Here is a 25,925-nt window from a genome sequence, read left to right as displayed (position 1 = left end):
GCATCTGTATTTTAGCGGGCCCACACACACTGCACAGATGGTGCATGGGTCTGTATGTAGAGTACGGAGCCCTGATACTAAAAATAATGTAGTAAAAGGTCAGAAATATAGCCGAAAACATCAATAAATAATATTGTAAGTCAATAATTAACATGGAGTGTAAAAAGGACTATAAAACTACGGCAGCTATGGTTGAGTTTTGGCACAAAACCAACTTTATATTCTGTTCGGGGATGATTGTTCCTACAGTAGCCTATAGGCTAGTTAAAATAAACGTATGCTGACTTTTGGTAGGAAATGGGAAGCAAACAGTTTGAAAACAGGGAATAGAAAAAGATAAAAATTTGTGGCAAAACCAAAGAAAAAAGGATCCAAGTAACAGATAAATAAAGTGAAAAAATTAAGTTTTCTTGTAATTTATCAACTGATTTGTTGTAAAGAAAAAATGATATTTTAAGTGATGTGTTCAGTTTTATTCTTGACTAATAACGTTTTATATATACAGTGTAGCAGAAAGATGGTTCACAACTAACTACACTCACTATTGCCAAAAGGATTTATTCATCCATGTAGGCTATTAAAAATACATTAGAAGGATCTCATATCTAAAATAGTCAGACATATCAAAACATTTTGCCTGGAGTCCATAAAAATATCTATTTTTTAATTGAGAGTCGACGGTTCTGTCTCAGGTCGTCGTGGTGTCGTCACTGGAGTGTTGATTGTCTGGAAGGCAGAGAAGATCACAGTCTAATTGGCGCATACATGTTTTATTATAAATGATATTATTTTGAATGCTTGAATTAACTTGTTACCTCACAGACCTTTCACAATACTGTGCGCACACAAACACTTTAAAACTATCCATCTGAACAAATCATTTTTTTAAATTATAAATTTCAAATTCAATCTAAAAAAATCTCAGCATTTTCTTACTTATTTTGCTATTTTCCTTCTTTAAAGGAACACCTGACTAAATGGCTTGTTACGGTGGCCAGTACACACATGGACATGCATCCTCCTCATCCCACTTTCTCCACCTCACCTCTGCCTTCATCCCCTTCCACACTCTCCTGACTGCTCAACAGTGCGTCCGCTGCCTGGGGTGTATTTGCTTCGCGTCTTTGTCCCTCCCAGAGGACAGCGGAGTTGTTCTGGCTGGAGCACAGCCGCAGGCGGGGTGGTGTTTTGTGGTCACCAGGACTGAAGGATTGGGAGACTCCAGAGCCTCCTCTTACCAACCCAAGCCCCCCCCAGCCGTGACGGGATCCCAGCTTACGACGCCCGCGCATGGCCGGAGTCCCGGGAGCCGAGATGTCCAGCTCTGTCTGGGAGGGAGCTTTTCTCATGGGACAGGGAGAGACGGGAGCACTGCGGGGGTCTGAAACAATATGAAATCAATTCAAAGTTAATATTACTTAAATTCCATGTGCATACAAAGGCCATGGGAGTAATGTTAACATTTTGACATCAGTAAATTATTGGCTCCTTCATGCTGAGATAATATAATCAATGATGGTTTTCAACATTTGTCTTCTGTGCTAAATGCTTCGCTGTGTGCCACCAGGTGGGACAAATCTGCTGACGGCTTTAAAGCACAAACCAGGAAGGAAGGTACTTTTTCCTCCAATGCAAATGCAGTTCCAGGGACGATGAAAGATGCCGAAATGAATTGGGGATATAAATGAATCGTGGCTCAGGTGGTAGAGCTTGTCCGTCACTAATCACAAGATTAGTTATTCGATTCCTATCCCCTCCTGTCCACATGTCGTAGTGTCCTTGAGCAACACATTAGACCCAGAAAATGTGCTCCTGATGGCCCGGCAGCCCTGCCAACCATCATTCTGTGAGTGTGTGAATGTGATGTAGAAAAGCACTGTACAGTTAATAAGTGCTCATTTCTAAAACCCTTATTTATCAATTATAACTTGTATACAAACAATAAAGGGTACATGCTTTGTGAAGTACATGAATGTAGTTTCGTCAAGCACGTATGCTGAGTTTCTCTCCATGCATTTATCAACTGCAATTCCTCCTGGGATGCATCACAGAGAATGCGCGCTATAAATGTAATCGCATGTATGGATATATTTGAATGGTAGCAACCTAACCTTCTTTTTCTTAGACAATGTGGCATTTCAAATAACTAATTATACTAATGATGCTCAAATTTAAATTGGTAAAAATGCTACTTTCAAAACGTGCCTCCATAATGGTCTAACTTGGTAATTAGTGCTGTTTAAATTGTGCTTCTAAGTAGATTCAAATGCATACATCATTTTATTAAGTACATGTTTCTAGAGGATTTAAAACACAGTTAACTAAACAGCTTACCATGGATAGAACCCTGATCTTAATATTCAAAAAGCCAATCCTAACCTATTTAACAGTAAATTATACCAAATTGAAATAATATACATTATTCATAAATTCTGACTTAATGAGATAAAGAACTGCAGGCAGAACTCACTGTGCCCCAGTCTGTTCAGAGCTGTAACACCAGCTGCAAAAACTGACCTGATGCCAGTGGTTAAGCTCAAGTTAAGACACCATAAAGTGGGTTAAATCAGGGTTAAATGTTTGAATTGTGGGAAATGTCACCTCAAACATGCAAGATAGGAAGTGTGAAAAATGTCCTGGCTAGCTCAAACAATCTTCTTACAAAACATATCATTTATCTCGAGCAATTAAACTGGGATTCAAATTACTTTTAACTGGGATACACAGTGTTTGCTACATGCATCATCTTTAGATTTTCTCTTTCTTCCACTTAAGTGTGTAGCTCAGATATTGAGACTCTTCCTGGGACACAGGCTCGATTTAAAAACCACCAATCCTCCTGTTGAGGAACAGAAAGAGCCAGGCCTCCCAGTGTTGGTCCTGACACACAGTTTAGAGGGCTGGGTTTACGGAGGGATAATAGAAAACGCAATGCGAGGAAAAAATAAATTAAATGAGGACAATGACAGTATGTCAAAAAGAGAGAAAACATATCCTGAATGCAGGTTTGAGCTTAAATCTTGGCTTTGAAAATGTCTGCAGAGAGTTTTATTCCCCCTCTCTCAGCCAGTAAAATGCATTCCACAGTCAAGGTGCATTAAAAGAGGCTGAAGTCCTGTGAATATTTTCCTTTCAACATGTGGTTAGCAGAGAAAGCCGGCCTTGGTAAGTCTTGGCACTCTATAGGGAGAGATCTAACGAGAAGAGAGTGGTATCAATGCAGACCACACTTGGTAGTCATGAGATGATTTGTATGCATGCCTGTAGCCTCGCTTGATGGGGTGAGCATGTGAGCATATCTTTGTGAAAACCAGTCGGCTGGTGTTTGTGTGTGTGAGAGAGAAAGAGAGGTAGTGTGCTGGGCTGAGTGTGTGTGTGTGTGTGTGTGTGTGTGTGTGTGTGTGTGTGTGTGGTCTCACCAGGCTGAGGTGTGTGTGTGTCTGACGTAAATTCAGTGCTGTCGGCCAGGTTTTCCACGCTGCCCATGGCTGTGAAGAGGGCGCGTCCCTCTCTTCCTCCTCCCCGGGGTTTGATTAGCTTCTTCATCCTGTCCGCAATCCAGTTAGATTTCCTACGAGGACACAGAGGACAGGGACCATTTACAAAGAGGAATGACCTAGGAGTGAGTGTGTGTGTGTGTGTGTGATTCTTCAGAAAACACTTGGAGGATGCCAAGTGTAACAAGGGCTGCATGTTTTCAAAATGAGAATAAAATGAGAATAAAATGAGAATAAAATGAGAATAAAATGAGAATAAAATGGCCCTAAAGGTGCGAGCCAACCGTCATTTATTGTGCCAACGAAAGCACTTTGTACCATGACGTCAAGAAAATCTATTTGTAAATGTTATAGTTCTAATGTCATTACTATATTCATTTGTAGAACTAAGGAGAAAATCCAATTCTATGAGACTTGGATAATTTGTACACAACAATCCTAACTTACATTTTCATTTGCGGTACAAACTGCTTACCAATGAAAGACGGGTACGCTTCCTCAGAATGAATTCGGCGAATTGAGCTGTTCCGCGAAACAACTTACGAACTGAGATAGCGGCACCTCAGTTTACCAATTTATGTTCTTATCTCTGAAACAAGCCTTCATGAAAGCACCACAAGTGGTTTCTTTCTCCTTTTATTGTGCGGTACCACACTAAGAGGAACACAGAAAGAGATCGTCCTCACAGATTTGATCATGATACACTCACAAGAAACCAGTGGCTTAGAGATGATAGAAAACACAACGCGAGGGGAAAAAAAAAATCCTCCTCATATAGAGAATAAGCCATCATCCGAAGACGTGTGTGTGTGTGTGTGTGGGGGGGGGGGGGGGCTTTTATTAGAAGCTTTTCATTGAAAGGACTATAGAAACACATATTGCACTGTAACCGCTCTAAAACTCAGACTACAAGGTAATCTTGAGAGAGCGAAACGCCACACAAAATACAAAACGGAGAAATTAAATATCCCGTGTCTCTCAAACACTCTGGAAGCAAAGGCTTCATAATAATACAAACAATTTGAATGAAAGATCATCATTTAATCCAAATGTATTCAGTTAGGAATCCAAAACATTTAGCTCAAGGTCAAAACCTTTGGTAGGCTGCCACCTCTCAGAGCCCGACAACAACATAAAGAGAGTGAAGAAGAAGAAAACAGTAAACCGAAGGCCAAAGTATTAAGTATTGACATAGTGGCAACAATTAATTAAAAACCAGTAATCCAAATTAAACCTGTGTTTGTACGGTTTAGGTTTTGATGGCACCATGACTTGTTGATGCTGAGGTTAAGGTGGTGTTTGGGTAATGGGGTGGAGGAAATATAAGAAACACCTTCCAATATAATGCAATAAAATCGAGTGGATTCAATCCTACACAACATTATATTTATTGATATAAATAAGTAAAACATTGTTGTATTCCTCTGTGTCTGACTAAAAACATAATTTAATTCCGTCATTATTAACCTTGTTTGAACTAAACTCTATTCATCTGTACACTTGTATTTCTTTTCTTTGTTTCGAGCACTTGAATTGTCTTTGTGTATGAAATGTGCTGTACAAACACATTTGTCTCCCCTTGTCTTGCAGGGATATTGTATTGTATAAATGCACAGATGTAGGTGTGTGTGTATTTATATATATTTATATATTTAGTACTTGGCTTTGCTGGCTGGAGGTTGCATGCTGGGCTCGAGGACTCGATACTGATCCATAATCTTCTCCACCAATTTCTGCTTCTCCCGACGGAGCTCGCTCAGCTTCTCCCTGAAGAGAAACACATGGAAGCATCAGCTGAGTGGGAAAGTCTGTTTCATTAATTTCATGCATTCATTATCCGTGCAAATTGATGGGATTATTTCTGAAAGTGGGTATGTAACGTGGCTGATGTGCATGTTCCTGTAAACTCACTACTGACAATTGGGGCTCGCTTTGCTGTTTAAACTGGACTCTTTTTAAACCAGAAGATCAGAAATGAGACTGTGTGTGTGTGTGTGTGTGTGTGTGTGTGTGTGTGTGTGTGTGTGTGTGTGTGTGTGTGTGTGTGTGTGTGTGTGTGTGTGTGTGTGTGTGTGTGTGTGTGTGTGTGTGTGTGTGTGTGTGTGTGTGTGTGTGTGTGTGTGTGTGTTAATGTTCACGGGCTGCTGGTGAGCGGAGGGTTCAGGGTTCAAGCTGCGTGTGTGGACAGACATAAAGCAGGACTTTGATGAATAGCCTGTGTGCTGCATAGAAGACGGCTCAGAATAAAAGCACTGAACACAAAGTTGCTGAAAATATGACCGCTTGTTACTGACACACAGCTATGAGCGGAACAGATCAGGAAGGTTATGGAGGTGAGCAACGGTCAGCATCGAGGCCCGCGTATATTTTTAGCCATGCTAGCGGCACGGAGGTCTGTTGGTCCATCGTTCGGTCAGTCCACAGCTTTGCTCCAGACTGTAAAACCTCAACAACTGTTGGATAACTCTTCAAAGGCTATTCAGTTGTTGTTGTTTTTTGCAAATACAGTTGAGAGGAGTAACAAAGCGAGTTCTGCTTTGAGAATGACAGTTTCACACTGGTTAATGCTTTTTCTGTTGTTATGGAAAGCTGTCAGGAACTCCTGCTATACATGCAGGATTACGTTGCTATGCAACAAAAAACACATCTTCATGTAGTAGTATATGTACTTCAAGTAACTGACTACATTTTATGATACTGTGTTACCTTATTTATTTATATATCAAACACAGAAATCTCTTAAATGTGTTGTTTTTAGCCAAGGCAGACATTCGTGATCCCCAGAGGATGAAGCCTACCGACCTTGATGATCCCCTGACTTCTCCTCTTGCGCCACCATGAGGCTCACATTTGTTGTTTTGAGAGAAATATCTCAAACACTATTGGATTGATGGCCATGAATTAAGATGCTGAACATGGTAAGCATTATATCTGCTTAGCATTAACATGTTAGCATGACATTAGCATTTAGCTCAAAGCACCACTGTGCCTTGAACAGCCTCACAGAGACGCTATCGTGGTTTGAGACTCTTCATCTTGTTTTCATATTTCTGATCAGTAAGTCCAGTTTATTGAATGCTTTCCAATGTAATAATGTTTAGTTTGACACAGCACTCTTGAAGGCCCGTTCAATTCATTTCATGAAAGCTTACGAGGCCTCCTCACATGTCTGCCCACTGAATTCACAACATTTCCTGCAACATTAAGTTCGGAAGGGCAAAGTCACTGCATCATTTGCTCTGCGTCACTCACAACAAAAGTGACTTCGTAAAGCAAACATTTTAAACTGTCTTTTGCACTTACCAAGGTCTGGAATATATTTGTACACTTCTTCAATGGAAATAAAGAGACGAGACTGACTGAGAGGCAGGAGGCCTAGATGTCTGTGACGGGCCTTTCAATCTGGTTTTACTAAAGAAAGCGTTGTGTTAATGAGGCAGTTTATCTTAAAAGTACTTAGAACTATTTTCCATTAAATCTTAGCCAAACTGGATGCTATTTTGTATATTTCTGTGTTTGGCCATCGCACGGACTAATATGTAGCAGATTGCGCTGTTAAGTCATCCAGTTTGTGATTTTATCTCTTCATGATGAACTTCCACCCTATTTAGACTTGAATCCGAGTGTTAGTTTGGATTAGATTGTCATTCCTTATCAACCACACTACAGTTCACTTGGCTAAGGGCAGAGACCTGCATTTCCTGCTCAAATAAACTGAACTGCAAGAATTAACACTCCAGTTCAAATAAACTACTCTAAAAATGCACTGTAAGCCTTTGGTTCTGAATTTCAGACCTTGGGATGATAATACCTCATCAAATAACTTAGAAGCAAAAATTACTGGTCAGGGAATCTTTTGAGGTTTCAGTTAAAGCTTTTGAAACTCTGAAGTGGTTTCAAGCGCTCTTCACAAGTATCACAACGCTAAATCTAAGTGATGTCTACAGAACAGCTCTCTTATTTCAATAACATTCAAATGTTTGCAATAGGTAGGAGTGGAGAGGGTGACACCGGTACGAGTCAGGTTTGATATGGATTCAAGTCTCACTTAAGGTCGCCCCCAGAGGGAGTCTGGAGCACCAGCGAGTCCTGTCTACATCATTAGAAGTGCTTGATATTAGAGATTGTGAGTTTTTAGCTAACTATTTTTTAAACTGAGGGTAGCTGCAGAGTCTGGTGATGACTCTGTGTTCATCATTACAAAACAACCCCTTTCACAAATCAACATTTGGTCTATTAACGTAAAAAAGTGTAACTTTAACTCCTCCTTCAGTGCGCCCAATGTTCAGGTGAAAAGATGTAAATTAAACTGGACAATTATAGTATACAGTTGCATCCCCAGTACCCCTTCCTATTAAAGGTACCCTGTGTTATATTTATGTTTATTGTTTCTCACAGAAACGTATTGTGTGTATCCTTAAAGCCCGACAAATGAGTTAAATGCAATTCCTTTTTTAGACATTTTGGAACCTGCATTCTTCCAATCCATGTTTCCTAGCGTGTTAGTTTCCTCTTGTCTTTTCCTGGTGCATTGCTACGCTCCCTGGTGCATTACTGCCAACTGTAGGCAGGAATATTGTGATTTTGTGTGCTCTTGCCCATGCATGTACATCCTCCTGGAAATGACAACCCACTCACATTTACTCACTTCACATAGCTACTAATGATCGAAAACTCCACAGGGTGCCTTTAACCTTGAGCAACCTAAATGTTACCCGAAAATTCTTCTTAAGATAAAACAATATTTCTCTATTTTGCGTGAATCACATATAGAAATGACACATACTGTTTTTGCGTTTGTTCCAAAGATTCAAAGAAGTGTTATCCTGCCACAATAAAGGCTGCATATATAAACTCTTGTTAGTCAAACCCAAGATCCTTCCATCTTGAATACTTAATTATCCTGATTATCCCATTATCCCAGCATGCCCTGAGGATTTGAAACAAACAAACAAAAGGGCAGTCATGCGTAGTCAGACGTCCACAGCGCTGTGTCAGTTCTGGAGAATGGTCCACACATTTTCATTCTGCTATAGGGGGTAAAAACGCAATGACTTGATTGTTTTTCTTTAAACCAACCTGCTTGCATAATAGATAGCGGCGATAGCGGAAGGGGAGGAGAATGCCGCTTGAAATACCCGGCCAATGGCAGGTTTATAGCCACAGTCTACATCGCGTGAGCATGAAGAGAAAGGCAGGGGGAGCGAGAGGGATGGTAAATCGGGCACATGCTAACGTTTGTTTTTGTTTGTTTGGGTGTTTCGTTAAAATATCAACAATCTTTCTCCCGTGTTGCTGACTCCATCTTTAAAGGTGACTGCGTGGTAGGCTGCTGAACTAAAATGTGCTATGTTTACAGTGACATCTTTCTCACTTATTTAAGAAAAAAAAGTGACACCTTGGTGAATAAAAGATCCTTTCAAGAATAAAAGCTTTAAATTAAGCTGCAAAAATATTTAATTTGTGAGAAATGTGGCTCATTACACTTAACAGGTGAAACCAGCCCTGCATGCTCCCTATTAGTTCTGGATTAATCTGATTAGTCTGTTCATCATTTTAAAGGACGACTGCAAAAGTGTTGTTGCACTGTGAAATTGTTGTCTCGCAGTCTCAAACCTCTACATAAGTGCTTCTATGTCCTGGATATGAATACAGACTGTGTTACCGCCTACAATGTTAACAAATAGTGATTTCTGTTACACACATTACTTAGGTTTAATTGGAACAACAGTGTTAAATGTCTTTTTGTGAGGAAACCTGATTTCCTCGTCAATATGCTTCTGTTTCCAGTAATTCTGTTTTGTTAGTAATTCCAAACAAAATAAGTTATCCGGACTGTGTGTGTGTCTGTGTGTGTGTGTGTGTGTGTGTGTGTGTGTGTGTGTGTGTGGTGTGTGTGTGTGTACTGACTGGTACTCCCTCTGCTGTGAGTAGTGCTCGTCTCGGCGCTCCAGGCTCTGCTCCAGTAAGGCCCGGTTCTCCTTCAGCAGGCCCTGGTTCTGCTCTGCTAAGTGTCGGTTCTCCTCCTCCATGTTGCCCTTCAGCTGAGTCAACAGCTACACACACCAGACAATAAATGTCAATCAAAATAATTAATTTGGTAAGATACAAATATTTAGTTTTTGTATGTGTGTGTAAGGGCACAGATATCCATCAATGTAGACAAGAATAGCAACTGTAAAAGAGAGAAAACGCACAATGGACCTGCAGAAATATTTATACAGGTTAATTGAGAAATAGTTGAAAAGTAGTCAGCAGTATTGAATGTTACATCTTTTAAAGACCCAATTGATGGTGACTGAATAGCTGGTCCATTGGTGCAAAAAAACCTGCAAACTTGTTTAATGAAACCTGACAAAACTGTGAAGCAAGAGGTCAGAGCTCAGCAGCACTGACTCATAAATGAACAAAGATGCTGTTTAAGGCAGAGATAACATCAAATTTCTAACACAAAACCACATCATCTATGAATGGAATTACTTTGTGAAAGAAGTTACACACAGGTGATCTTTCTTAACATCTGAACACATGTCTCAGTTTAGAATATTTGAAACCTACAATCATTTACGGCTACACCGTTGCATGAACATCTTTCACAATTTCCTATTTGTAATTCTGTTTCCAATTATTTTTGCCTTTCACAGCCGCAGTCCTGTTTAATCACCTGCAGCGCCATCTGCAACAGGTTAATTGCGAGACCTAACAGTCTCCTAACTTAACTTTTCCTTTTGATCAAAGCGAAGCCTTGCTGCCTCTCCACTTCTCTACAAAACACTGTAATGAGAAGCCTGGGTGTCTGATTCCCAGGATCAAAACCTAACTACCTGCAGTGCAACAAAAAATGGTTTTGTTGCATTAATCAGAACCTGAGTAAAGTTTATTGCCAAATGGGTTTTTACTTACAAGGAATTTGCCTTAGTGGATACAATGAATATATTCAGAAAAAAAAACAATACAGGCACTCCCTGCCTTCATTTTGATCTCAACTACTCACCTGTAAAGTTACAGCATGTTGCACGGTTGCGATGCTATGATTAGCAAGTGTAAAAATGTCTATTTGACATTTTATAGATGATTCTGAAAACTGTGGTGACAATAATCCAGAGAACTGGTCTACGTATGTCTTGAATCCTGCAGGGATTTTGTGTATCTGCTTCTTCTTGTACAACATTTCTTCACATCTATCTGCAAACCAGAACTCCTGTACCAGCTTTTGATTCAGGGTTCATGAGCAGCTGGACGAAGCAGCATAATGTGAGATCTGCTCTTTGACTTCTTAAACCCTTTACAGGAAGTCAATTTCCACCTGTTTCGCCCCTCAAACGACTGGTTGAAGAACGTTTTCAATATTCAGCGCTCGTTTGACAGCATTGCACAGAAGAGTAAAGCTGTTCTGGAGGCAAAGATGGTTCAACTCTTTATTCACTACTTGGTATTCAGTTTCTGTTTGGCCCATTATATCATTTTTCTGACTAGTCAATCTGAAATTTTATTTTTATATCAAGCTGTTCCTCAATGACCACAACTATGTCAAATAGTCTTTATAACCTCCAATTCAGACCTAATACATTTGGTTTATTTTGCCCAATAATTTTTAGACTAAATGTATTATTTTATATAAAGAGGGTAATGTATTAGGGTGTCTGTGAAGCACTAAATCCCTTTTTTGCATGTCAATGGTCGGCTGGCAGCTTGAATACAGAGCACCTGTGTGTATCTGCAGGTGTGTAAATACATTTCTGTGTTTCAGGTTAATACCTGGTACTGGCTGGTGAGGCGGGCGCTGCTGATGTCCAGGCTCTGGTTGGTTTCCCTCAGGCCGCTGAGTTCCCCCTCCAGTCGCGTCCGTTCCAGCTGGGAGTTGCTCAGCTCGGCCCTCAGCACCGAGCCCGTAGCCAGCAGCTCCGCCTGTGACGCCAACCCCTCCTTCTGCTGGGCCTGCAGCCTGAAACACCGACACACAGCCGGGCTTTACTCACCGCTGTCACTGTTATTTGTCCCGTAAAGTGTTGTGTGTCCTTTGTTTGGTAAGTGCTCTTTAACTGAAGCTCATCACTATATTACATCATGATCACAGAACCAGAAAACAACCAACAAATAAATCTGATATCATCTCAGACAAAATGGTTGAAGAGCACATGATGGGGTCAGTCAGTGGTTTTGGACCATTGCTTAAAAAACATACAGCTACGCAGTTCCCTTTGTTTTATTTTGTAGTGAGAACTACAATGAGTGTAGATGAAACTCTTAACGGTCACTGTGGGGGAAATTTGGTAATAGCTAGTAATTAAACATCGAACATTTTATACTCCCAATGTGGATTAAAAATGTTTTGTAGTGAAACTTTTAATGTTAAAGTTAAAACTGGACCAGTGTACAGCATGGCTCAGCATTAAACAAATCAGCCGTTATCCATATTTCTTCCTTTAGAGATGCAACTAATGATTGCATTCAGTATTGATTAATTAATGAAACATTTGTTATATATAATGCAAGCAAATAATAAAACAATGAGCCCGTGGTGACCTAATGTCTTTGTTTTGTCCAACCAATGGTCCAAAACCCCAAATTAATAGGGTTGCAATCATCGACGACAAAAAAAATAATGAACTGATTTTTTGATCACTTAGTGGCAGCAGAAACAAGTTGTGAACATTGACGTAATTAGGTTTTATTGTGTACGTGTTAGCGAACAGTTGCTTATTTATACATCCAGCAGTTACTATCGCAACATTACCATTCATATATCCTGCTGATTAGTTTAAGTCCAATATTAACTTCTCTTTTTTGGTTCCTCCAATACCTTGCTCTTTAGCTGCTAAATGCTCCACTATGTTCACCAGCTAGTCCTATCTGTATCTGTCTGCTGAGCAGGGAGTGCACAGTGGGATTTAGAGTTTGTATTATTGAAAACAGCTGCGTGCTGCAGTCGATGCCGTGACAGGGACCCAGAACAGCAACGTTGCTGCTGGACGACTAAACAATGAGCTGAAACGCACTATAAATCTCCATAAAGCTGAGAGGAGCTGCATATACAAAGGTGATCATTCTTTTTAAGTTCATCAATACCCCCATCATTGTCACATTGTTTTCACTTTGTCATTTGATACATTATTATTATGACAATACTGATTGTCACTTTGAAAAAATTAATGAAAGTCAGCGAGAACATCGTATTACTAAACAGGTCTAAGGACTTGTTGTATATGTTACTAATGTATTTTCGATCATGTTTCATCTGTCAACCAGGAGGAGGAGTCCATCCTGTTTCTAGCGTAATCAATCACATCATTATGACAGTGATTATGAATCATTATTGTACACAAGTATCTTATAATGATGACGATCATCATCATTATATACAGTACCCACCACCCCGTAGATGAGATGTAATCAGACGCTCCAGCAAGACTGGTCTGTGGTTTAAATACACACACGTGATCAAGATAATTAAAATCTAAGGAAAAACTGTGAGTCAACATCTAACATGAATTAATATCTTGTGTCTAAAAGCCTTAAATGTTCTGCTTTTGGATGATTTGGAACTGAGGTTATAAAATATCCAAACAAATCTAAATTTTTTTGTTTTTTGTTGTTTTGAGCCACTTAAGTCTGTGCTGCTGTTTTGTATCAAATAAAAATGCATTCTGTGCATTCATAAAGTACATTTGTATTCAAACCAATTCCTGTTTTGCTTCCTGTGCTTCATATAGAAACATTAATGCTGCTGCTCCTCCTCATGCATTTGTTACCTCTCGTTGTCTTCTTTCAGCCTCTCCAGCTCTCGTTCCCTCTCAAGTCTCCTCTGGGCCTCTGCTTCCATCTCCTTTCTCTCCATCTTCACCTCCAGCTCTCTCTCATCCAGCTGGGATTTTCCGTCCAAGAGCTCCTTGTACCTTGAGATGACAAACACAAAAAACATAGAAACAATGATGTCTTAAAATGTTTGACAGAAAGAGAGAGAGAGTGTGTTTTCAGAGGTCGTGTAGTTGGATTTGTGTGTATATTTCTGTTCTTGGGTGAACTAAAAGTCCTCACAAGGATGGAAAAAGACATTAGGGTCTAATAGAATGCAGTCAGTGTGTGTTTGTACCTGGCCTCCAGCTCCCTGTGCTGAGCCTCCAGGCTGCGGTTGTTGCTCCTCAGCTGAGAGTGTTTGTCCAGCAGCTCCTCCAGCTCCACCTCCTGCCGCTGCTGGAGAGCAGTCATCCGATCGTGGTCCCGCCTCAGAGCCTCCATCCTGGCCACCGACTCCTCACGCTCCCGCGCCCACACCTTGGACTCTGCCTGCAGAGCCGCACAGCGGGCCTCGCTCTCACTGCAGCGCGCCAGCACAGCTGCATGCTGGGAGCTTAGGGATGCTTGCTCCACCTGTGTGTGTGTGTGTGTGTGTGTGTGTGTTTTAAAACGGAGAAATAAAATGTGTGCCAACATTTTCTAACAGAACTCTTATCAATAGATTCAACTCTTCTCTTTTAGGTCATTGTGGTAATTTTCAAGAAGGATGTTTTGTCTCAATATGCTCCTTTAATCCCAAGTTGAGTAAATCATTTCAGATATAATAACGTTCTCCATCTGCGTGTTTGGTCACCTGTAGCTGGGTGTTGAGTGTCTGTAGTCTGGTGCAGGAGTCCTGCAGGCTGAGGGAGTGCCGGCGCAGAGCCTCCAGCTGCTCCTTAAGGTGCTCACATGCCTCCTGGGACTGAGACAGCCGCGACAGTAAAGCCTCCTGTTCTGCGATCACCACCGCTTTCTGAGGGAGACAAACATTTCGTATTGAGAGAGTGTCCACAGCCGTGTACAGAGGCATCTGCTTCAGGGGCTGTGCTGCCTTTGACGTCACGTGTGCCTCAAAATATCCATATTATTTGAACCTCATTTGCAGCTGACCTTTATAAAGCGCTCTGTCAGGTAGCAGCTTTATGACATTTGAGTCAATGTATAAACACAGATGAATTTCATCTTGTGCTTATGCAGAAATGTGCAACATATCAAATATATACTAGTAGTCCACATATGTTGTTTATAATCAAAATATTCTACAAGATTTCAGTGAGTGGAATTTTTGCATGTGTATTTATGATCCAATCAGAAAATCTGCACACGTATTTGTTATTGGCTTGAAGTGTGCTGATTGGAAAATATGATTGATATATTCAAAATGAATAGACAATGTCGTATTTTGCAAAATTGCTGGATGAAATCTGGTGTTTTTATGCAAAACAAAAACGAGCTTGAGGCACACCAAAACTCGGCTCAACCCCAACAAAACAGTGTGAATTTAAATTGCTGGCACAGCAACAACTTTTTCATTTCACATTCTTTCACATTTCCTACAAGCGCCTGACTGAATCATACTGCTACACCGGGGATTACTACATTTCACTGCTCCTTTAGACTTCCTACTTTTCACTTCACCGTTTTCCCTCCTCACGCCAGTACTGGAAAGTAAAATTTTTAGTATTATTTTTACTTTCTACTTTCAATCCACAACATTTCAGAGCGAAAAAAATTGTTTTTTACTAAGATTTTACATTAAAGAACATATGAAGAGCTTATAAAATACAATACATTGTTTAACATTAAACCAGTGGTTTAATTGGCGTGTGACTTTCAGATGGTTTCATTTTATTAACAGTTTGAGGCCCAAAGAGGTGAAAGCATCCCCAAAATATTCAATACTATAATATAATAATAATATAATATAATACTATAAAAAGAATATCAATTTGTGTAGCAGAACTTTCCCTTTTCTTCTTTCTCCTCTCATTTATCATCTCATGACCTACAAATTTATATTGTGACCCTTTAGGAGGGGGCCCAACCCCCAGGTTGGGAACCACTGGAAAAAATGTACTAACTCACTAATAAAGTGGTGAAAACCAGTTCAACCTTGAGCAGGTAAACAAAATGTACCTTAATGCATCAGTATTAACAATCTAATAGCAAATCAATCCCAGAATGTACTTCTACTTTTGTTACTTTCAGCACATTTGTCTAATAATACTTTTGAACTTTTTTTTACTTGTAATCTCCTCACAGCTTGATGTCAGAGTTTATGTGTGTGTCTATGTGTGTTTGAGACAGAGAGAGAAAGTAAGAGCTAGAGCAAGAGAGCAGCAGAAGAGATAAGGAAGATTAACAGTAGCCGAGGTGACATTATAAAAACTGATGAGCAGAGATAAAGTGGTAGTCCTGGAAATAAAGTGCTGCACTTGTGGAAGTGGCGGCCTACAGTGAATTGGTAGTCTTTAAGCATCCCCAGAGCAAGAATTTCAACATAATATAGATCATCTCCAGCACACAGGAGCTGAACCGAACCAAGCAGGCATCCAGAAGATCCCACTCACATCAGTCACAAACATGTATTTATTAAACACAGATACACACCTCTCTTTCCAGCTCTATCAACCGCTCACTCAGCTGCCTCTCTGTCTCTCCTGTGGCATGGGTCGAGGAAAGATCACGACCTTTGCCAGCTGCAGGGGATTGATCCAGATGTGACGTCTCCTGGGTGTGTGTCTGAGAAATGTGTGCTTTGTCTGAGGAGCCTGAATTTGACGTAGTGTCCACCTCCACACTTCCTCTTCTCTTTTCCAAGTGGAGAAGAGATTCACTTTTCTTAAGGCTCTGGCAGAGCGACTCTATTCTCTCCTGTGATTGGTTGAGAGAGCTGGTTGTCGTCTTTAGTTCAGCCTCAGCTTTCTGTAGTTTCTGGCACAGACGTTCGACTTCAGTGGATAGTTTCTGGGAACGTTCCTGCTCATTGGAAAGGTCCTGATAAGAGAGAGATATGAGGCAATGCAGCGCTCCAAGATTAGAATCTTGTAATGGCAAAAATATATATCAGTATGAGATGTTTAGAAACATTTTATGGCTTAGAAGAACAGAGTTAGAGACATTTAGCTTTGTCTAAACATGGTTTAGGAACAGGCCAGGTACTGAGTGTTACTGTTTACTTTAGAGGGCCATAAAGACAGACACAGGAAGGTGAGAAAGGGTTCACACTGGAGGTTCTTCCTATTCTGGGGATGTTTAGGTTCACATAAATGTATCTGACAATGAGATCATGGGAAAATGGAAGACTGAGAAGCCAGCGTAAGACATCCTTGATTTATCTCAAGGCGGAGACTGTGTTTTGTTTTAGGATAAAGAGTGTGAAGATTTGAACGTATGTTGAAGAATGCTTCCAACACACTGCGTGAAGAGCTGTGTTGGGTATTCTCCCTCTTGCAAGAGAATAAATGGAACAGGACAACTTTGAATGATTTGAAGACTTGTATTATTTCGATTTGCGAATAACACTCTCTTCTCCCGATTAACAAAGAAATATTCTACGACAATCTGAGGAAAATAAAACAGTGATCTACATCAAAGACAAATCTACACATGACTAATTTTACTCAGAAGAGTTTGTTGGTCGATACATTCCTAAAATAATCTGTATATGATCACTTTAAAACTATAGTTGTTGCCTAATTCCATACTGCATACTAATGATATACAGTAAGAACTATTGTAATGCTCACAGTATAAGTTAATAGTTAGTAGACAAGAAATGTATGTATACTAACAGAAAACATTTTTTCCAGTGTGGAGAAAGCTTTTTGGACATTTATTAATCATCATCAATTTTGCGTCATCACTGACAGATATAGAGTTGCACCACATTTAGCATGTATGCATTTTTGGATTGTCAGCCGAAAACAGTGTTTTCGTTCCAGTGTGGGAATTCATGAAGACAAGATAAGTCAGTGACTAAACTACCACGTCACAGCTACGACACACACACACACACACACAAACCTGGGACAGTGAATTAATCTTGGCCTGAGCAGCTGCATACTGCTCCTGCAGCTGCTGTTTACCCTCCTCCATGCTGGTTAATCGAGTGCTGAACTCCTTCTCAAGGTCCTGTAGCCGAGTGCAGAGCTCCTTGGATTCAGACAGCTGCTGACACACACGTCTGCGCGCGCAGACACACACACACACACAAACACACACACAGACACACACACACACAGACACACACACAGCAGCATGGGTCAGACACAGGTTGAATGAGGATAGAGTTGACCTTAAAGATAAATACATGGTGCAGCCAAGTAGCTCTCTCTGATGCCTTGTAAAGTTAATTGCGTACCTCAGCTTGTGATCAGGGTTAAGTGTGTGTGTGTGTGTGTGTGTGTGTGTGTGTGTGTGTGTGTGTGTGTGTGTGTGTGTGTGTGTGTGTGTGTGTGTGTGTGTGTGTGTGTGTGTGTACCTGTGTTCAGCGTCCAGGGCCCGAGCTCTCTGGTTGCTGTGCTCCAGAGCCAGGGTTGTGCTCTCCAGCTGCTGCCTCAGCCTCGCTGCCTCTCTCTCTCTCTGCCTCCCTTCCTTCCGTTGGCTGTCCAGCTCCGACTGACACAGCTCCTTCTCCTGCTCCAGCCTTGACGCCTCCAGCAGCGCCTGGTCTCGCGCCCGGGCCAGAGATTCGGCCTCCACAGTTGCCTCACGGAGCTCTGCCTCCAGCTCCTCTTCCCGACGACGAGAAGTCTCCAAACTCCGACCTTGTCGTTCCACCTCTGCCCTGAGAGTCTGAGAGGAGAGCTCTAGCTGGTCACTCTGGAAAAGAGACAAGATGGATGATTAATGCTAATTGATTCTCCACTTTGGAATAGAGACATTTATTAATGCCCAGAAGTGAAACTATTTTGGTCAAACATGCACAGTGTCAATTAATGAAACACAAATCAGACAGGTCACAATAGACAACTTATGAGAGATATTATAACACTAACACACAAACTAACACATGCTCCAAGAGGACATTGGTGTAGCTCAGGACACTTTTAAAAAACGATGTAATTTATAAATGAGAGGTCAAACAACAAGGGATGCACCTAAAAACAGGACTAACAAACCAGGCAACAAATAGGAAACAAAACCTTTAAAATAATGTAGAAAAAAACAACCAGCTTCTCAAAAACATGTAATTCGAAAGTTTTACAGCTGTGAGCACAAAAGATCTTTTGGGATGTGGAGCATCTTGACATCAGTAACCGGTCACTGAAAACCCTTTTGGACTCTCCTCCTGCTTCTTTCCTGATGTAACTTTTGGAAATTGTTTGTTAGAAATGATTTAAAGGTACCCTGTGGAGGTTGGGTTTTTTGGTTGTTGTTTTTTTACTTCTAGTAGCTCTATGGAGCAGAACCCCCTTTGTTTATCTCATGCACAGTGGTAGAGGAAGTATTCAGATCCTTTACTCAGGTAAAAGTAGCAATTCCACAGTACGAAAATACCCCATTAAAAGTAACAATCCTGCATTAAAAATAGTACCTTTGTAAAGCATTAAGTACCTCACAATTGCACTTAAGTACGCAGGTGACAGGATGCCTGTCGGCATTCCTGTCAATAGTTAATTAAAGTTCAAGGATACACACAAAGTGTTTGGTGAGTTACACTAAATGTAAAGATGACTCCACAGGGAACTTTTAAAGCTACTTTAAGGAGCAGTTTTCAATCTTTGTGTCATTATTCTGCATTAAGTGGGAGTTAAGTTACATGGGATCTTATAGTTAGATAGCGTAATATCAGAACACATTAATTGGAAACTGCCTATTTCAGACAGTAGAAACATGACTGTATAAACATGTACGGTACTGTTTAGGTTAGTTGATGTCCAGACACAATGACTACAATACAGAGTGGATCTTCTCTTTATGAAAAGAGGTAATACAGTGGAATATTACAGCATCAGAAGGAGAATTAAGTACAACTCTCTCTGAATGGGAGGTGTTCACAAATCCCTTTTATGGTATTTCTTTAATGCTGACTTGGCACTGCTCTTCTCCCTAGCTTGCAATTTCTCTGATGTCTTGCAATTTTACTGCAAATAGCACATTAAATACATAATTCTATATCCATTTTTTTCAGAAGATTTTAGTTTGGTTTTTCATGTAGGTGAAATGCACTAAATGAATTGTGCCAACACCGTTGATATCTGGGTATGTTTCATGTCAATATGTGACAATCGCAGTTCAAAACAGACTCACTCTCGCAAAACTGTGTTTATAAAAACATTGTTTCATTCTCAGCTTGACTCATCAGTTTCACTTCATGCTGTCAAATCCAACTCCTGCTGAGCAGTTTCTCGATGCAATAATATAATTATACTGCAGATATAAATGCAAGACAAAACACAATCATTTGGCAAGCAGAGCCCCTATCTAAAGTAATGTAACCAGGTAAGTATCTAAAGCGATTACAGAATATTAAGATCAGCTATTAAAAATGTAATACATTTTTGGTTACTGGGGGCTTGTGTTACATCACAAAAACTCTGCTCCCTTTAATTTGGTTTGTACGTTTCTACATGTATTTCCCTGCCATTCATCCAACTCCCCTGAAGTAAAATGACATCTGCCATGGTCATGAAAATGTTTGGTGTCACAGCTGCATCGTGTGTTTGTGTGTTTGTGTGCATGTGTACTCTTCAACCTTGCGCTGGGCGGTGCGCAGGGCGTCCATGGTGCTGCGTAGTGTGTCCCTGTCTCTCTCCAGTGCGGCCCGCTCTCCCTCCAGGGTGGCGATGATCGTGGTCTGCATCCTGTGAAGCTCTGCTTGGCTCCGCAGGCGGCACAGCTCCTCCTCCATAACCAGACCCTCGGACTGAAGACCCTGAGAACACGACGGGAGGATATTGAGCTGGGGAACTATCTATTAAAACAGACGTCTGTACTTATCCATTTTAAACTCACTTGATGGACAAGGTTTCATTTTATGAGTCACGTAGTTCGCTATAATTTCTAAGAAAGGAACTCGTATATAATTGTCAAAGAATGTAACTTGAAACTTATTATAGAGTAACGTAGAGCGTTCGATTGGTAAACAATCCAATTAATTAATTTCATCGTCTGGGGTCATTGAATATGTTCATCAGATTTCATGGCAATCAGTCCAATATCTGTTGGGATATTTCAGTCTGAACCAAAATAGTGGAAAATCATCAGACCAACATTGCCATCTGTAGAGCGATGCCACTAGCATGGCTAAAAACAAAGGAACTCCTCTTTAGATCAACAACTTTATAAATACTAAAATGAATCCATGTAGCTGCCTTCTGAATTATTCTATGAATTATAACATAAATATCAGCCCTTGCCAATATTATTCAACACAATATATCTTTAATTTATCCATCAAACCAACCAAATATCCATGATCTTAACATCTCTAGTAGCACATTTTCTTCCAACCATACATCTACCCACCCAAACCCCATCTATCCTTTTATCCACCCATCCACCCATCCATCCACCCATCCATCCATCCATCCATCCACCCATCCATCCATCCATCCATCCATCCATCCATCCATCCATCCATCCATCCATCCACCCATCCATCCATACCTCTATCTGCCTGCGGGCGTCTCCCAGACTCTCTGCTGCTTTCTTTAGACGCTGCAGCTCGGCCTCCAGGACCACCAGCCTCTGCTCAGCCTCCCAGGTTTTCTTGCTCTGCTCCCCCAGCTTGGAGCGCAGGTCCTGGGCCACGATCGCCTGTCGGTCAGCCTCCTCATCGGCCTCCTGGAGCCGGTTCGTCAGAAGCTCCACATCAGCACCAGACAGGGAACAAACATCCTGGTCTGCAGCTGTGGTCTCTGAATTATTTTCGACGCTTTTTGAGTGATTTTGGATCTCTGACTTTGTTGCTACAGCAGTCTGCTCTTTCTTTATTTGCATTTCTTTCTCCTTCTCTTTCTGTCCTCCCTCTGCCTCTCCTCTCCTTTTGGACTCAACGTCCTCATCGCATGGTTCTTCATTTTCTCCTTCAACATGGAGAACCTCTTCCCCAACCCCTGCTTCCCTCGGGGTTCCAATGATTTCTCCTCTTCTCTCTCTCACCCCCATCATCCTCACCCTTCCTTCCCCCTCTCCCCTGCAGGATTCAGAGCCCTGGACTCCTCTCTCCACCTTCTCCTCCTCCTTTCTGTCTGGCTTCTTCTCTCCTTCCACCTTCTTCTCGTCTTCTATTTGTTGCAGTTTGGTCAGCAGCTGTTCAAGGCGCTGCTTCAAAGTGGCATTTTCATTCTTCAAGTTTTGAAACTGAAAGGAAAGAGGAGTTTATAAAGACTGTTCTCTTCTTGTTCTTACTTACAACATGCAATTAGTTATTGATTTAAATTATTTTTTTGATTTGGTTGTAAAAATAGTATACGAAAGTACAACTCTGCACAAACAACCATAGAAAACTCAGTCCAGCAGCCTGAAACAGATGACAGGCAGGAGCCATCACAAATAATATGAAATCCAGAGAAAATATGTAACACAATGTAAAAAAATAAAATAGAAAAAAGATTTATATCGCATTTGTATATTTGGACAGCTTCACAAAGGGGATCCGTGTTTTTTATTGATCTGTCGATTCATCCATTTTACAATTCAATACAGCTGACGCAGCTGCTGAAGATGTTTGTGTTTGAGTTATATCCAATGATCACACTTATATTATTTTTATGGAAAGGTACAGTATAAACTGGCATTTTAAACAGTCACTGAGTTTCTATATCATACTCTGTGTGACATTTATAGGGATGCAATCATTTAATGTATTGATTATTTACATACAATTGAATTTAAAAAAGCTTAATGTTGCTCAACACTGTGTCTGACAAAGCAGTCTGCCAGAAACTATTTCAGTCGGGTCCAGAGCAACTTTTACTTCCCTTTCAGCTCACCTCTCCAAGTGTGTTCTGATGCTCCGTCTCCAGGCAAGCCAGCTCATCCTTTGCATCTGGAGAATCAGCCTGAAGCAAAAGGAGATGAATGTTTAACTCCTACATTTGTTGCTTCCTGCTTTTCCTGTTTCATTTACTCAGATAGCGACGAGCTTCACATCTGACTTTAGTGATGCCTGGTTAACTTGAAAGGTGGGTCGACTGGTATTTTCATTAAAGATTCTTGCCTGAAATGGTTTGTACCAAGTCACAATGATCATATCAATCATAAAGCACATTACAGACATGTTAAAGCTCTATTATTTACTTTACATATCATGGAGTATCGGTAAACTGTTATTGATCATTTCTGCCAGTCATCACCCTCGAACCCCTGAACCCTGACCTCCTGCTGGGCCTGCAGCTCCTCCAGTCGTCTCCTCAGCTCGGCGTTCTCCTGCTCCGCTCCCAGCAGCATCAGTGTCGAAGCCTCGCCCACCTCCACGCTCAGCGGCTTGTGATCTGAGAGAGAGGGAGAAATAAATAAAGAATAAAGTAGGAGAAAGATGAAAAAAGAGAAGCGCGACAGGCAGAAAAAGAGAAATGGAGGAAAAGAGAAATGGACATATGAAGAGATTCACTCGGTTATTGTTGATTGATAACCTGTGGGCCAGTATTACCTCAACATATTTTCTCTTATCAGTTAATTAAAATGTCTTAAATGACAAGGTGCGGAGAGGCAAGTGCTCTGACCAATCAGGTCGCTCAGCTCTTCGTCGGAGTCCAGTTCTGATTGGAGGAAACGTCGATGAACTGCAGCGACCGGAGCAGAAAGGTTGCCGCCGCCGCCACTGCTGCTGCTGTGCCTCAGGTCCGCCTCAAGGCTCATGTTCATCTCCAGCAGCTCATCAACCCGCTGCCTCTCGGTGTCCCGCTCCTAAACACACACACACATGCACGCACAAGGACATTCATTCATCATGAAACGCTCCCCCTTTGCCATACAAGTACATGTGCAAACACATACCAAGATTTTGAGAAGGACTGGCATTTCCTCACACATTACTGCACACATACATACGCACACCAATACAGCCAGTAGCATACGTATTTAGACAAAATCGACACAAAAAAACACAATTATTAAATTACACCAACCGCTTCCACGTCTATGATTTTATGACGCAGCAGAAGATTGTCCCTCTCGAGCTCCCTTATCAAAGAGCAACGCGCTCGTGCGTCGGCCAGCTGTTCTTCCAGAAGAACTTTGGTCTCCTGCAGCGCTGCACACAGCTGCTGCTGCTCCTGCAGGGGGCGCCATGCACAGACAGACATGAGGCATGAGACTATATGTAGTGATATAAACATTATATACTAGTCAGACATTAGCCAGGTAGACATTCAGGAATCAGATTGTTTCTATGTGTCTTTTGCTGCTGCAGCCCTCAGAGATAATCTATCTTTGATCCACATGTTTGCCTTTTTAGTGGCAGCTAAGGGCAATTTGGGTTTTCACCATCGTTTTTAAGCAGTTGTAGTCACCGTTTCTCAAGAAACACAGCAACATTGCTGCAACAAAGTCGGAGAGGGCAAGAAACACAAGCAATTGGACGATCAGACAGGTTGTAAACAAACCGACAGTTTGACCAGTTTAAACACTTGACTTAAGTCGTTAAACCAAAAGTGAGCACATCCAAAGCGTCGATAATAACCGGACTGTGTTTTTTGCCTCCTCTGTCTTCTTAGCGTTATTCTCGCATTCAACCTGGTGAGTAATATATTAACATTTTTATTATTACCTATAGGAATGACCACCGCAACGATGCGAATAAACCGAGGATGTAATAAAAACTAAATTACTCTTGAAGTACTTTTCTTTTAAAAGAGAACACCTCTAGATGTAAACATTCAACATTAGCTGTACTGGTTTTAACAACTATGCAAGAGATCACTGTGCAAAGTTTATTGCAAACATAAACACAAGAAAAATGTATCCTGCCAGCTAATGTGGGCTGTCACAGAGATGCAGTATGGAGGTGGAATGAATTAAATGAGACTGAGAAGGTGACAGTGAGGACACTGTGAGGTGCTTTACAAGAGTATGAGCACATTTTCCGCCTCAGAATAGTTATACTGCTTCAGAATAAATCTCATTTGGGTGTAAAAGCTCCAATAACTGAAGACCTACTCCTGCTCTTTGTCAATGAAGCAGCTTCAGGCTGTACATCCTGATGATGTCACACAATATAATATAATTATCTGGCTTTGAGCTTCAGAATTGTTCATATTCACTCTTGATTGAAATGCTCAGGGCCGTGAGAGGGAATATATGACTTTTGAGATAAAGTGGTATTTCTTTAAAAAAGACAAAAAAGTACTGAAAAAAAGGTGATCTTCTTGAAGTGACCTTCGCTGGTAACATTCATATAAATGTGTATATGTTTGTGTATCGATGTGTACAAAGGCATTGTGAGTATGTTTGATTTTGTTCTGTATGGGAGATTAAAATATGTAACTTACTGCCAAAGCAATTTGAATGTATTTCATGGTGTAAATGTTGCCGTGCTGCTTGTTTTCTTATTCAGAAGTATGTGTAGTGAGCTGTGAGTGTGTAGGTGTGTGTGTGTGTGTGTGTGTGTGTGTGTGTGTGTGTACCTTCAGCTGAGTGCGTGTGAGCTCCAGGCTGCGCAATCTGTGTTTACAGCTCTGAAGCTCAGTCTGGAGCTGCTCCGCCCGTGCAGCTCGCTCTCGGGCGCAGTCCAGCTCATCCCGCAGTGCGCGCATGCCCCTCACCTCACCCTGCAGAGAACGGTTCTACAGACACACACACACAGACACACACACACACCAATGGGGATGAGGTGAAATAAGGTTGTGAACAGATCTAAGATGTGCAGTTAACAAACGTTGACAAAGTCTAATACAATCACCAAGATTTTTGTTCAAAGTGAATATTAGGACTTGGTTTAGATTAAGGTCAGAGCTACGCAGTATTGGACTGAATATTCAAGTCATTTAAATGAAGATATGCTCCATATTTTGTTGTAGCACAAAACAGTGTCCACAAATCTTCCAAACTGTGTGATTTGGGAGCATTGTTTGAAGCTCTTGTAAGTAAATTTAGCAAAACGACAATACAAAAATACAAGGAAATGATTCGGCGAAGGCCTCGTGTTATCCAGCATCATTCCTGTTGTTGTTTTGTTTTGGATTCTGAGCGTCTAAACTGTCAAGTTTAGCTGAGAATGAACTTTAACAACAATGTTCTTTTGGGCGAAATTGCAGTTGGCCGCAATGTGTGTTGTCTAATTGCAGCTAAAGACATAACCTAGGAGAATTTACTTATTGGATATTAAAAAAGCCACCTGTGTTTTGTGCTGCTGGCTGTGCTGTATTGCTTTTTTTTAGGCCTAATATACAGTATAGCACAGCCGTTGCCAAACTCGTTAAGCTTTATGTGTGATAAAGTCTTTCTCTGTATCCAAAGCATCTCTGTATCTGTTTCTCTTTGACAGAGAAAAAACTAAATCAGAGCACCAGGTTTCAGTCCGTACCTCTTTGTGAAGTTTCTTGAGCTGGTCCTCCATGGTTTGAATCTCCAGGTTGCAATCCAATATCTGATCACCTTTATCTTCCCTAAAAAAACAAAAGTCAAACAATACAATTACACTTTTTTTCAAAACAGTATTTTTCTGTGATACATTGGCTGCAAAAAAAAATAAGATGA

General features: G+C 40.9%; 1 protein-coding gene across 1 annotated transcript in view; it reads right to left on the bottom strand.

Annotated features, from left to right (window-relative positions):
• Positions 1–25,925, bottom strand: part of ccdc88b (coiled-coil domain containing 88B) — a 28,800-nt gene continuing 2,875 nt past the window's right edge. Inside the window, exons 6-25 of the mRNA XM_079168062.1 lie at positions 25,753–25,834; positions 24,854–25,012; positions 23,357–23,503; positions 22,952–23,135; positions 22,605–22,720; positions 22,220–22,288; positions 20,892–21,587; positions 19,978–20,157; positions 17,761–18,101; positions 17,304–17,463; positions 15,888–16,274; positions 14,089–14,250; positions 13,591–13,868; positions 13,250–13,393; positions 11,256–11,442; positions 9,408–9,553; positions 5,157–5,264; positions 3,420–3,571; positions 1,046–1,381; positions 1–726 (exon numbers count right to left, since the gene is read on the bottom strand). Of these exons, the coding sequence (XP_079024188.1) occupies positions 689–726; positions 1,046–1,381; positions 3,420–3,571; positions 5,157–5,264; positions 9,408–9,553; positions 11,256–11,442; positions 13,250–13,393; positions 13,591–13,868; positions 14,089–14,250; positions 15,888–16,274; positions 17,304–17,463; positions 17,761–18,101; positions 19,978–20,157; positions 20,892–21,587; positions 22,220–22,288; positions 22,605–22,720; positions 22,952–23,135; positions 23,357–23,503; positions 24,854–25,012; positions 25,753–25,834 (4,072 nt within the window). The 3' untranslated portion in view covers positions 1–688. The remainder of the gene's footprint in view (positions 727–1,045; positions 1,382–3,419; positions 3,572–5,156; positions 5,265–9,407; positions 9,554–11,255; positions 11,443–13,249; positions 13,394–13,590; positions 13,869–14,088; positions 14,251–15,887; positions 16,275–17,303; positions 17,464–17,760; positions 18,102–19,977; positions 20,158–20,891; positions 21,588–22,219; positions 22,289–22,604; positions 22,721–22,951; positions 23,136–23,356; positions 23,504–24,853; positions 25,013–25,752; positions 25,835–25,925) is intronic.

This window comes from Pholis gunnellus (assembly GCF_910591455.1).
Source record: "Pholis gunnellus genome assembly, chromosome: 10".
Classification (NCBI taxonomy): domain Eukaryota; kingdom Metazoa; phylum Chordata; class Actinopteri; order Perciformes; family Pholidae; genus Pholis; species Pholis gunnellus.
Note: the sequence above shows the minus strand (reverse complement) of the source record. Positions and strands in the feature narration are given on the sequence as shown.